We start from the raw sequence: 14,629 nt of genomic DNA, 5'->3' as shown, positions 1-14,629 counted from the left end.
ACACTTATGTTTTACTAAAGCGCCCTGGTCGTTGTATGAATACCAGTCTTATGTTTCACCTCATAAATATGATCATGTGCTTTCATCTTACAGGAATGTGGTGCAGTGAGGTCTATCATACCATGTTTGTGTAATTCCTTCCTTGATGAAAACTTGCCAGCTGTGTTTGCACCCGACCATGAATTTCTCCTGTGCTTTTATTTCCTTCTCATCTCTTCTGCTGGTGTTTATTTGTTGGCCTGCATTTTCTTTTTTCCTTTATAAGGATTTTATAACCAAGATTAGTACAGCTGGACAGACTCTGCTGTATGATTGCATGCAGCAGATGATGAATTACATAAGAAATAATTGTGAGTTGATGTTGTTAGATAAGACGTGACAGTTAGAGAAAGGCAAGGAGGTTTATGAATGTTTTATGTCGGGCTGATTAAGTTGCCCTGTCGGTTTCTGCTCTTCTCTTCCGCTAATCAATATATATATTTTTGGCTTTTATTTGTATATTTATAAGTGTGTATAATAATTATAAATATGTGACCCTGGACCACAAAACCAGTCTTAAGTAGCACGGGTATTTTTGTAGCAATAGTCAGCAATACATTGTATGGGTCAAAATAATCAATTTTTCTTTTATGCAAAAAATCATCAGGACATTAAATAAAGATCATGTTCCATAAAGATATTTTGTACATTTTCTACCATAAATATTGGAACTTAATTTTTAATTAGCAATATGCATTGCTAATAACTTCATTTGGACAACTTTAAAGGCGATCTTCTTTTTTCAGATTCCAGATTTTAAAATATTATCTTATTCTGACAAACCATACATCAGTGGAAAGCTTATTTATTCAAAAAATTTACACTTATGGTTTTGTGGTCCAGGGTCACATATACACTATCCTTCAAAAGCTTAGGGAGAGTAAGATTTGAACTTCCTGTCCTGAAATAAAATGTATCTCAGTTTCCACAAAAATATTAAGCAACACAACGGTTTTCAATTTTAATAATAAGGAAGATAATCGTAAGAAATGTTTCTTCAGAATAGGGGGTCGACCGATTATCGACCTGGCCAATTATGTGTGCCGATGTTTGTGCATTTTTATGGTTATCAGTATCGGTCGTTTTCAAAACCAACTTGCCGATAAAATAATTTAAAAGCATTTCAAGGAAATTTTTTGTCAGAGCCCTTGTTATTCTTAATTTTGACATTAATTTTCATTTTCAATATCGGTTATTGGTCTACTTGATCTGTCATGATCTGTAATAATATCGGTTCAAAATATCGGTTATCGGTCAACTTGATCTGTAATAATCTGTAATAATAATATTGGTACAAAATATTGGTTATCGGTCAACTTGATCTGTAATAATCTGTAATAATATCGGTTCAAACTATTGGTTATCGGTCTACTTGATCTGTAATAATCTGTAATAATACCCTTACCAAATCATCATATTAGAATAATTTCTGAAGGATCATGTGACACTGAAGACTGGCAAAGCTGACAAAATATTTCACAAGATTGCTGTTTTTAACACATAAACAACTTACAGAGGACAAACTTGTATGAATAGTGTACAAATATCATAGGATATATTATAATTTCATATTGGCAAATAAAAACATTTGAAAATTAAAAATGTATTAACTGCATGCTGCAACCTGAATTACAGTTTGCACTGCAGCAATGCATACAGATTGAAGAAGTCTCTCTTTGCCCTCATTTTCACTCAAAACCTGCTTTCATTGTAACTAGAGCAGAGGGTGGAGGGATCTGGGATATTCCCAAGCAATCAGTTTACTGTCAGCCTTAATTGAGTTCATAAACAACTCCAATTCTGTTAAACCTAGAGTGGAGACTTCCATTCATGCAGCTTCATTCTCCCTCCACCGCTCCCACAGTATCTGTATTGTACAGTGCTTTATTGTTGTTTTCTTTATACATCATCTGTTCTTCAACTTTCTTAGACTCTGTCTCCTGGTAGACTCTTTTTGAACCCTTCCTCTGTCCTTTTATATGCTGTCCTGTTATTTTCAAAGCCTGTAGAAACAGGAACAACGTGACTCTAGGGAAAATGTTCTTAGAACAAATTTGTCAGGTCACGATATAGCAAGACATTTTACTCTGAATGGAGCAGCGAAGCTCTTTTGAGAGAAGGAAGAGGACTCCTCAATGAGGAGCTTCAGCAGAAATGAATAGGTTTTAAAGGGCAACTCTTAATGTTGGATTAGGTGAGTCAGGCTGTGGGTAGATCTCCACATACTCCCACAATCCTGTGCCCACCAGCAACAAAGAAATGGCAAATCCCAACTGGCACGATGCCTTCCGAGTCTTACTAATGAGAGTGTCCTGAAAGGTGGGGGCGTGCGAGCTCTGGCTCGCTCTTTTTCTCTCTCTCTCTCCATCTCTTCTTGGAATCTACACATGCAATGCATCTTCATATCCACACCTATATCACTAACAGACAGACACTTTATTGTAATATACACTTAGGAGTTCACAGCTTTAATTATCTGCATCCTTATGAGATGTGACTTGCCATTGAGTTTGTCCCATTGGAGAATGACTGCTAAATGGTGACTGCTGCTGACTAAAGCTGTGCTATTTCTGTTTCAGTCCATCATGGAGCAGTTCAACCCTTGTTTAAGGAACTTTGTTGCCATGGGGAAGACTTACGAGAAGGCCCTCTCCAGTGAGTACATCAGCGGCTTGTTCATTTTCACCCTTGCAGGCAATGAGCCAGCTATTCAAGCTCTTGTTTCATTGGTCTGCTTTAATTTATGAGAAGAAATTGCTTGAAATTCATGCTTACAGGAAGCACCACTCCTTGGTTGCATACACCCTTCTGACTAGCATCTGGGATTTGTTATTGCTAATATAAAAATTTTTGTTGTTTAAATGTTTGTTGAATGTTTGTTAAGAATTAATGTTTTTGTTTGTGGGGCAGAAGACTTCCTGTCTAAACATGTCTAAATCCATCTGCACCCTGAAACCCCCTAAACATCCATCCGGTTCATGCATGTTGCATCTCCAGAGCTGTCACATACATGTAACCAATGACAATCGATGATGTATTTCTGTTATGTGTGCGGACCTTCATGTGTGTTTTTTGAGATGTTGACTGGGCAAGGACAAGGACGTAAGCATTTCGGAGCAAAAATATGCATTGGGAGGAAGGGAGAGTAAAAAATGGAACAGAGGACAGGCGTAAATAGGGCAGAGAGAGCTTTGGGAGCAGACGCGGTCCCACGGAGGGAGCGAAAAAGGGAACAGGGAAGATGTATATTCAGGACAAGAATGATACGTCACTACAAGGAGGATGAAGTATGGCGAATAAAACGCTAGGTAGCACAGGTATCTGGTGTTCAGAGCAACTGGTGTTGCATTGCCTCTTTCTTTCACAATACTTTATTCTGAGAATAAGAATTTACTAACAATGTCTCATTTTTAACATGTAACACTCTTGAAAAAAACAAAATGCTTTTTGTGACAAATCCTAGCAGTTGTATAACAAACACAAAAACCAGACACAAGACCTAAATGAAGTTCCAAATGTACATTACCAGTCAAAAGTTTTTAAACAGTAATATTTTTGATGTTTTTTAAAGTCTCTTCTGCTCACCAGGCCTGCATTTATTTGATCCAAAGTACAGCAAAAACAGTAATATTTTGAAATATTTTTGCTATTGAAAATAACTGTTTTCCATTTGAATATACTTAAAAACGTAATTTATTCCTGTGATTATTTATTTATTCCTGTCATTACTCTAGTCACATGATCTAATGATTCTAATATTCTGATTTGCTGCTCAAAAAATAAATACATAAATATTATTATGTTGAAAACAGCTGCATAGATTTTTTTTAGGTTTCTTTGATAAATAGAAAGTTCAGAAGAAATTTTGTAACATTATAAATGTCTCTGTCATTACTTTTGATCAATTTAAAGCATCCTTGCTAAATAAAAGTATTAATTTCTATAATTTCTTTTATAATACTGACTCCAAGCTTTTAAATGGTAGAGTGCATAAATTTATTTCAGATAAATCCTGATCTTTGGATTTTTTTTATACATCAAAGAATCCTAAAAAAAATTTACTCAGATGTCTTAAATATTGAAAATAATAATTATCGAAAATGTTTCTTGAATGGCAAATCAGCATATTAGAACGATTTCTGAAGAATCATGTGACACTGAAGACTGGAGTAATGATGCTAAAAATTTAGATTTGATCATAGGAATAAATTACATTTTAAAATATATTCAAATAGAAAAAACTTATTTTAAAAAGTAAAAATATTTCAAAATGTTACTGTTTTTGCTGTACTTTGCATCAAATAAATGCAGGCTTGGTACACAAAAGATACTTTGCTAAAAAATATTAAAAATCTATGACTGGTAGTGTTGGTTCAGGAGGAGCCTAATCATTTAGTCCTGTCAATCATCATTACGAGCCTATATAAGCAGCACTCATCGGGCCGTCCCAGTAAAAATTCTTCTGTCATCCACCACCTCCACCTCCCCATTTTCTCCTCTATTTCTGTTATTCTCCCTCTGCGTAGTACCGCAATGGTGGGTTGAACTTGGAGCGCAAACCAAGCTTCGGGTTCAAACCTCCATTGAGGACAGCAAGCCAAGTTTGTTTACTATTAACCACCAGGACTAGATGGGCAGGCGAACTCATGAATCGATCGCAAAATGCAGCTAATTACTACAGTTTCTACTACTTTTGTGCACACTTTAGTGTAAAACTAACAACGCAAAGCTAGTATTTTCATGCTTCTTATGGGTTTCCTTTTGTTATTTAACAGTCCACAGTCTCTCCTCATCCATATTTGATGTTTAATATGTATGAGGAGTAGTATTTTGGTCCAGTGAGATTTTAGTCTGGGTGAGCTTTACTTAGCGTGATGTCATGGAAATAGAAAAACAACAACAACAGATAAGTCGTGATTGTGGCTGGTTAGGAAAATTCAGATTAATATGAAAGAGAACTTTTAAATCACTTGTCTCTTTTATCGCATTGCTTCTGGTTAGGACACAGTTTTAAACAGATGCTAAACCAATGGGATTTGCATTATATTCAGGTAAATAATGCTGACACATTGTCTGATCTCAGGGTATAATGTGTACAGATTTCTTGTGTTCAGTTTAGCTCTACGGACAGGGCAGAAGCTTTAGGATGAGCACCAAATCCCTGTAGAGTTGCACTGTGCCAATACTGCAGAGAACCAATCACTTTCCTCATCATTCCAGGCTTTATCTAATATTTTATGAGCCAGAAAATACAAGAAAAAGACCAACGCTCTAGGGGGTAGACCATAAGAGTGTGTGCATGTGTGTGAGAGTGTGAAGTCTGATAGATAAGGTTAAAAATAGACCCAACTCGAGTGAGATTTGCAGTCCCATCCTTGCAGATCAGCCTTGGCTGCAGCTACGAAGGTTCGCAGAATCCATCATGGGGATTTGCTGGAGTTGTAAATATGCCAGGTCTTGCAGGCAGCAGAGTGGAAACCCTCCATAGTACCTACTAATGACTAATGCAGATGGTGGCCACTGGGCATTTGCAAGTTTTTGGGCTGCTTGGCAAATGCATGAAACCAATAATGAAACTAATAGATCATTAAAATGCCATAGTACAGAAAAGAAACATTGGCTGCAGTTGTTCAACAGTGGAGCATTTGCATGCCCTAGAGTAGATGATTATGTTGAGATGTCTTGTGCATAAGCAGCTGTTAAGCCTAAAGTGTCCCCCTTCCTTGGAAGTGTTGGAGGACTCGTGGAAATGAAGGATTGAAAGGGTTAGGAGGTTCAAAAAATAATTAGAATAAGAATAATTAGTGACCACAGACGTTAACATCCATGTTCGATCTGTCTGCACTAGGCTAGAGAATATCACATACTAACTCGCAATGTGATAACTGGGTCTAGATTGGGCTTTTCTGTGGTTTTCAACTTCGGATTGTCTCCTGTGGCTGATCAGTGTTTCCTCAGAGATGGTTGGAGAGACTTTCTGTCCTATTTTTCAGACCTCTGTAATCCTCTTTCCTTATGCTGCCTCTCGTTCCTTTACCCCTCACCACTCACTTTAAGCCTAACCGCTGGAGCACCAAAGCCCCCAGATTTCCCCCTCTAATCCCTCACAACCAGGACGCACCTTATCCTGAGCCTGGGATTTGCATGGACACTAGCAAATAAGTCTATACATTCATACATGATTGGGCTGCCATTGGTCTAGCCCTACCACCTCCACCCAAACACTCCCACTGCATTGAATTGGGATGGTCAAACGGCATACTGAATTTGATGTGAATGTCAACAAGGCTGTTAGGGAATGTACATGTGGCAATACTGAGAATGCAATGCTTGTGTACATTCACTGTAATGAAATAGACAGGGAAACACATTACACCGTTTTCCAAGGCTGGATGATATATTAAACCCATTTAAAAATCATAATAAAGCATAATGCTATTGTGAATTCATAAATGCTGCGATTCCATTAAATAAATATATGCAATGCATGTTTAATATATGCACTTTAATTATTTACATGCATGCGTCAGAGCGGGTCCCTTTACAATAAGTGCTGCTCCACACAAACTGTTATGATTTACATGTGTGGAGCATCTCAGACTCCATCTCTGCATATTGTTGTGAGTTTGGGTTTATTATTACATTAAATTGGGAACACAATGTGTGCCATTTAATCGGATTTGTAAGATAAATCATTTATAAACCACGTGAACACAACAGAATACATCAATATCTTTCTCAATATGCTAACTGTTTATCGCAATTTCTAAATAAAAGCTCAAACCCTCACTTTGAGTTTATACATTTTGATGTCCACATATTCAAGGAATTAAAATGGTTGTAACATTTCTGTCATAAAGAAATGGCCAGATATTAAAGATTAAGTGGACATTGGAATTAAATGTTGTTTAATCAATAGTAAACAAGGATTAGATTGCGCAAAAAGTGTAAAAACAATCATCATCTGCAGTCATTTGTTATAATGCATAATGTACATTAGTTATTGCCTCATTGCTATTATATATGTATTTTAACTTATTGTTCACTTAGGTCTATTTTAATTACGACAGAAAATTAAAAATATACTAGATTAATCGACAAATTACTCGATTACCAAAATAATCGTTAGTGACAGCCTTTTACAATTACATCAAATTAAATATGCCGTGTTTGTCTGTAGGATTCTTATCTGATTTTAACATTTACTTGATTTTAATGCTGGACTTGGCTTATTCTACTGTTACACACGCTAACCTTCGTTAACCACTTGCTCAGTACCTTCTGGTCCTAAATTTCACTGTGCTCCAAGACACTTTGTGCTTCTTGGCACTGTCCTGCCTCACTAAACTGCCGTGATCCTCTGGCTCTGAGAGAGCCTGATTGAGAGCCAGCCCTTCTCTGCCATGGTGACGCAGAAGAGCCACAGCTGTCCCTGTGGTGGGACCTTACACAAAATAAGTGATTGCTCTCGGTAATGTGCTATCAGATGTGAATGATAAGTTTTGGAGGGTATCAAGCTTTTTGTTTGTTTTTATTTTAAAGTAATGGTACTTTTGCTATTCATCGCTCACCAATCACAAGCTCCACCCCCACCTCCCCCAGTTCTCTGGCCGAGCCATCATAGAACATATAGAGCTTAAAGCTTTCCCATCCACCACTCCTGTTTCCATAGATGCGGCACCTGCGGGTTGAGGGAAGCTTCGGGTTAGCACATTAGCTCACTCCCGATTCTTATGTCCCAAATGCTTCCATGTTTCCAGGTGTGACATTTGCAGCAAAAGGCTACTTCGACGCACTGGTGCGGATGGGAGAGCTGGCCAGCGAGAGTCACGGCTCTAAGGATCTTGGTGAGTTATAGACTGTAGCTGCAGTGCCCCCTGTGTTTGGGAGGGGGATTGCAAAAGAGAATAACTTGATGGTTTCAGTGTGAATGGCTTTGGATGTGTGAGTACATAGTACAGCATATTTAAGACTGCATCTTTGGGTATAACACACACTATCTTTGTACAAATGTACACACTCTGCAGATTCATTCATTTGCTTATTGGTGGTTGGTTGTATTGTGTTCATTCTATCCTGTTGTCTTATTTCCGTGTCTCTCTATGAAAAATCATCAATCTGTATTAGAATTTAGATTTAGATGAGGCTATAAAACAATTCTCGATGCTCCTTTGCAGTAAAATATGGAAAATCTTGTGACTCAAATTTGCACTTTCACAATAAACTTTGCCATTCTGCTGTGCACTAGAACAATCAATCAGTTTTTAACTGTGATTTATGCATTAATTAATGCATTAATCAAATGCATTAATTGTAACTTTAAAATTAAAAGGTTCGCATCTTTGCTGAGTAAAATGGCTTTAGTCATGATCTTAAAATATTTAATTTTAGTGTGGCAGTTTTTGCACAGCACAACAACTTTTGTTTTCTATAATGTTGTTTTTTTTTAGTGCTATCAAATCGATTAATCACATCCAAAATAAAAATTTGTGTTTACATAACGTACATGTACTGTGTATATGAATATATGAATACATAAGTATAAATATTTTTAAAATATATATACATGTACGTTCGTGTATTTATATATACATATAAATATACACAGCACACACAAATATGTTATGCAAATACAAACTCTCATTTTGGATATGATTAATCATGATTAATCATGATTAATCAATATAACAGCACTACTTGTTTTTTCAATTAATGAGTTTAAAATGAATGTTAATTTTGAATTCACTATGCATTAAGTATCTGCAAATCATTGTTTTTTTTTTCTAGCCCTTGTATGAAATATGCCCTACAAATGATTGCACAACAATTTCATGAAAAATTGAACATGCAAACATTTTTAGAGATGACATTCAGAGAACACATCTGAAGTCACAGTACAAGTATGTTTTTTTCTCCCTGCACTAGTGTTGTTGTCTGTTCATTATTTATGACTGTGCCTTGTAGTTACTGTAGAGGTGACTAACTCAGAAGTAAACACCATAGCAACCAATGGTAAAATGGGCGCACCAAATACTTATCAGAATGTACAAATAATAACTCTTTGGCATTTACTTTTCCAGGAAGTGTTGTTTTTTCTATTCTAGTATAGAGCATTTTTTAGATCAGTATATCATTTGATTTAAACCAGATTAGGTACGTTTTTTGATCTCCGAGTGGAAACTTCTTGACCAGAGTGTGGGTTTGAACCTCAATGCTTAACTTTAAAAAAACAAGTCTTGTTGTCCGGTTGTGTGTTCAGTGCATCACTTTAGGAAGAGTTTGAGTCTAATCAGACAGACTTCAGTGGAATGTGAGACTCTTGATAGCACTGGCCAATGAATCTGCAGCATCATCTGTCATCCTTCAAGTTCCTAAAAGCACATCAGAGTCGCAGCAGCAAATGCAAGTAGAAGTTTTCTCTTTAAAGAGGAGTAGAGGGGGAGAGGCTTACAGAAGGACATGAAAGCTGGTTATATTTCCATTATTCATCTTAGAAACATTTTTCCGAGCATTCATCTTTTTATTTCACTGGTTGGTGTCTCATTGAATACATATTCAATGAAGCTCACGATCCCAGCTCTAATTTGATCAGTAAAAGGCTATTATTTGAATGAATTCAGCTCTATTCTATCCTGAGATTGGTTACTTGATTTCTAGCGTTCTCAATATCTAAACAGCATAGCCAGGCGGAGCTGGAGTCTTTATGAGATTATATTTTAGTCTGGAAGAGAGCTATTTCTAGAGTGCTGCTGTCTCAGCATTGTTAAAAAGCAGCAATATCTGTGTATGAAAAGTTTAATGAGAAAAGTTTTATGAGGATTTAAGTCTAAGAGCCTTTTCATCCAAGACTTTTTCCATCGCTTGACAAATTAAAGCATGCCTGTGTTTGTTTTGTGCCTTTGTGATAATACAGAAAATTAATATTTTAATCTTCAATATTGTATAAGGCTGGGTGGTGTAGGGTTAGTACAGTTTCTAATATTTATTTTCTGTTTTAAGTCAGTTGTTTTGTATTCAAGTGTTACATTTAATGTGTGCATGCGTGTATTGATTATCTTATGTTTCTACAGCTGTTCCAGTAATGTTCATGTCATTTCTCTGTGCCTGTTCTTTTACAATGAATGTCTTTTACTAGCATGATGTATCGACATCATATTGGCCCAATATCTGCAAATATTTAATTTTTTATTATAGTAGCAGCAGATATTGGATATACAGCCAAAACATATACCTCATTTAGAGATTAAATATTGGTGAATCCCTAGATTTTACAAGTATCTAATCAGCAGTGCTTCGCACTTGTTGACAGTTTGTTGCATGTGTCATGTTTCCCAGAGTCTCGTTCTTGTCTTCAAATGGCCCGAAAGCATTCCAGATGCATGTCATAACCACAAACCATACCAGTTCCTTTGTCTGGTTGCTTTCTGAGTGAGTACTATGATTGATTTGCGTGAGCAAGACAAAGAAGTGTGTGTTCATCTTTGAGTGACAGGTTTTGTTAGGTTCAGGTCTGTTCTGTAAGCAGAGGCTTTAAAAGAGCTAGCGAGATAACACTGGCATGTAGTGGAAACTTTTATCCAACTTGGCAACAGGCAGAATGAGTCTGCATTATGAATTTATACTCATGCAGACTTATGTGTGGGTGAGGGCGCGTGCGTTTAAGCACGTGGGAACTGTAGCATCAGCCATGTGGACCCAACTGGTTGCTGCACGCTTAAATAAATCTCTTAAGTGAGGTCTTGGCCCAGCGTTAATAATTGATACAGACTTATTTCTGGCTTTAGTATAATTGTATGCTATAAGGAAGGCAGTTCTGAGGATGGGAGGCTTCACTGGTCTCAGACCATCATGATGACGGCAATGAATATTTAAAATCAGTCACACAATCTCAGTCAAACACTTTTGCCTGTCACACTCAGCCCCATGTGAAGATGTTCCTGTCTGCTTGGACATGTCATCATGTCTCTGAGATGTACTGGAAGGGTTTTTTAAAGGATGTTGCACAAAAGCGGCCACATGTGCGTTAATAATGTATGATCTGAAGCTTAACGGCTAGCAGAGTAGCACATGCCTGAGGTGTGTGTGCACTTGTTGTGTCCCTGAGTTATATTATTGCTTATGGATGTTGATTTGATGTCCATAACATAGCTTTTTACTACAGTTGACTTGTTTGTGTATGCAGAATAGGCCTGTTTCTTTTTTTTATGTAAAATGTTTTAATATATATTTTTTAATCTCTCAGCAAAGTTGTTAAATTAAGCGATTTTGCACTGCATGGAAACTTGCATCGCAGCTCACACTAGGTGATGCTTCCATTACATATTTGTGCAAAATGTTGGCGATATTTTATAAGTGACAGTAAAAAGGTATTGCAAAATGACGATGTTTCAATTAACCAATGTTTTTTCTTTTTCAAATTGCTTGAAAAACCACCTCTTGTGAGCGTAAAAACTTTTTTTGAAATGCAGGTATTTTTGCGAAATTGACACGTTTTCTATTATTCTATAATTTCAATTTGCGCATTTTGAAGGGTAATGGAAATGCTTCTACTGTTTTGATAGTTTGAGATGCAGTTTAAGACCAGCCCAATTATACAGAATTTTCTTAAAGGAATAGTTCACCCAAAAATGAAAAAAAACTGCCATTTTCTCACCCCCAAGTAGTTCTTAGTAGTTTTTTTTTTCTGCAGAACACAAATAGATGATATTTTGAAAAACGTTGGTGTCCAAACAACATTGAAAGCCTGTTCTTACCAATGTTCGGAGTAAAGTATTCAGTCAAAATTTTATGTGCAATTTGCCTATTGATACTGCAGTTGCAAAATTACGATTTCTGTATCTTTTAGTTTCACTTAAAGTAGTAGTTCACCAAAAAAATTTAAATTCTGTCATTAATTACTCTCATGTCGTTCCAAACCCGTAAGAGAACGCAAATTAAGATATTTTTGATGAAATCCGAGAGCTTTCTGACCCTGCATAGACAGTAACACAACTGACACATTCAAGGCCCAGAAAGGTAGTAAGGACATCGTTAAAATAGTCCATGTGGCATCAGTGGTTCAACCTTAAGAGAAGATATTGTATAGTATAGAATAAAGTTATTGTTTTTTTTTTCTTTGCATGTAAAAAGTATTCTCGTAGCTTCGGAAAATTAAGGTTGAAGCACTGATGTCACATGGACCATTTTACTGATGTCCTTACTAGCTTTCTAGGCCTTGAACATGGTAGTTGCATTGGTGTCTATGCAGGGTCAGAAAGCTCTCAGATTTCATCAAAAACATCCTAATTTGTTTTCCAAAGATGAACGAAGGTCTTATGAGTTTAGAACGACATGATGGTGAGTAAATAATGACAGAATTTTTATTTTATTTTATTTAAACCCACTGACTAGATGATTTACAAAAAAGTGTCAGCTTATTGGTTAAATGGTTATAACCAGTCACATGTGATTTATCTGAACACGTTGAATCTTCTGAGATGAATGTTAATAACAAGTGTAAACAGGACTAGATTAGCACCTATAATGATATCAAATCTCAGAAAGCAACCAGTTATGAAATCAAATGAGTGGAAGTAATCAAAACGTATGAAATTCTGTTACATCGCTGCAAGAGCTTTGCTCTCAGGGTACTGGATGATGGTGAGATTTCATTAAGTGCCGTTATCTTCCTCTTCATCGCATCCTCAACTCTGAATAACTCACAGTCTCTTGCTGTGAAGAGATGCGCGGTGATTCTTCAATGCAGCACTTGTGCGTATCGCATCACCCACCGCCTGCAGTCAGCCCACGCACTGATGCAGGAACGCGGCCGGCCCGAGGAGAGAGAGGGAGCCATGAGCTAAAAATAGATGAAACACTTGCCTTAACAGGAGAAGTTCCGCTAGAGAGAGAAAATGAGAGAGCAAGAGTAATGTGAATGCGGACCGTGCTGTGGATTTAGAGTCCCAGAATGCCTCCTTGGTGATGTCAGTGTTTCCAAAAACAGCTTCCCCCGTCTGCCTCTTCGATGCTGCACGAGTGTGTGGAATACTAAACAGCTTCCTGTTCCCCCTGCCCAAATATGGGTAGCAGCCGTCACGGCTGTGTGATACCAGCAGGTCGTCGTCTTCTCACGTTTGTAGGTTTAACTTTGGGAGTTTTCCGTCAAATTAGAACCGTTTATGCTGATAATTAGTCTAAATCCGGGATATTCTCGCTCCAGCACAAATATTTGCAGAAAGGGAACTGTGTTCTCTGACTAAACACAATTAATTGCATCTGCAAGCATCTTGCTCTCGCTGTAGTCACAAAATAACTCTGGGGTGTTTGAATAATTAATGCTGCCAAATCTTGGTGCAAACTGAAGTGCTCCAGCAACACATCCGGTCTCAGTTTTGATAAGCTATTCAAATAAATCCCTCAAAATATGCCTCAGATCAGATTTCCAGGACAAACATTGAGAATTTGTATGTTTAGCTTCTGTGCTACTGTAGCACATCACAATGCAGGGGATTTTTTATGTTTGGAGAATAGCCCGACAGGGCTAAATCCCTCATTTAATTAATTTACAGTGAAGATAAATGGGACATGTCTGCAAAACTATTAGCCTTTTTTTGATAGAACAGCATAAAATGAAATACAAAATGAAATATGCACAGCTCTCTCTCTCTCTCCGTTCTCAAACCTTCAATTCCAGCTCACAACAGGAAGCGTAGAAATAGCACTTTATTATGTGATTGACTCCATCCTGATGTTGGGAGCACAGCAGCAGGTTGGCACAGACAAAGTTTCATTTTCACTCCAAGTAGGTGGGATTTGTAGTGTCATAACATGGTTTGAGTGTTTCCTCACCACTCTAAAAGCCATTGTCTCACCCTCTGGGTATCTCTCGCTCCACACACAAACAAAGCACACATACAAAAACAGCACAAGGCTCAAACACCTCAGAGGAATGAATCACAGAGCTGATAATTGCTGCTACAGATGCCATCGTGAACAGAAGAGTCACTTGGAAATGAATCCACCGCTGTGACTTACATCAAGATCGTCTTTTGGAGAACATTCTTGTAAGAGCATTTCATCCTCTCACCGATAGGCAAATTAATGAGTCGTGCTTTAGAGAAGGCTTTGCTCATGAATATTAAAGAGATATTGGAAGCTCATTTTCCACAAGTTGGTATGATTCTTGCAACATAGGCCTACTTCGATTAAAATTCCTCAATGATTGTATAAAACAACCTCTTTTTACCTTGTCAGAAACAGCTCTGTTCCCAACAACTCATTTTGGTGCATGTCTCTTTAAATGCTAATGAGCTACTGCTCACCCCACCCACTCTTCCATTTTTTGTGTATTCTGTGGCGCATTACAATCAAAAACAAAACTAATCCACTGCGTCCTCAGTGGCTCTGAGGCCGTCAGCGGTCGTGGGCGGAGCTTGAGCGGAGCTTGAGCAATATGTCATCATACTGCTCACAAAATAAAAACGGCTTGATTGAGACTGTTTAGGTTTTTTGGGGATTAAAAAAATAGAGTGAACAGATTTTTGTCATTGTAGGGTGGTTCTGTCCACATACTGCTAAGACATTTAAATGCAAACACTAGGGATGTAAC

General features: G+C 37.3%; 1 protein-coding gene across 7 annotated transcripts in view; it reads left to right on the top strand.

The window, feature by feature from the left end:
- The window catches only part of baiap2b (BAR/IMD domain containing adaptor protein 2b), a 59,577-nt gene that overhangs the window by 13,765 nt on the left and 31,183 nt on the right, over positions 1 to 14,629 (top strand). For 5 of the 7 annotated variants that reach the window (XM_051124184.1, XM_051124180.1, XM_051124181.1 and 2 more), the window contains exons 2-3: positions 2,619 to 2,694; positions 7,800 to 7,886. In XM_051124184.1, the coding sequence (XP_050980141.1) occupies positions 2,619 to 2,694; positions 7,800 to 7,886 (163 nt within the window). The remainder of the gene's footprint in view (positions 1 to 2,618; positions 2,695 to 7,799; positions 7,887 to 14,629) is intronic. The other 2 variants (XM_051124183.1, XM_051124182.1) reach the window with 1 other exon arrangement.

This window comes from Labeo rohita, chromosome 12, assembly GCF_022985175.1.
Source record: "Labeo rohita strain BAU-BD-2019 chromosome 12, IGBB_LRoh.1.0, whole genome shotgun sequence".
Lineage (NCBI taxonomy): Eukaryota > Metazoa > Chordata > Actinopteri > Cypriniformes > Cyprinidae > Labeo > Labeo rohita.
Note: the sequence above shows the minus strand (reverse complement) of the source record. Positions and strands in the feature narration are given on the sequence as shown.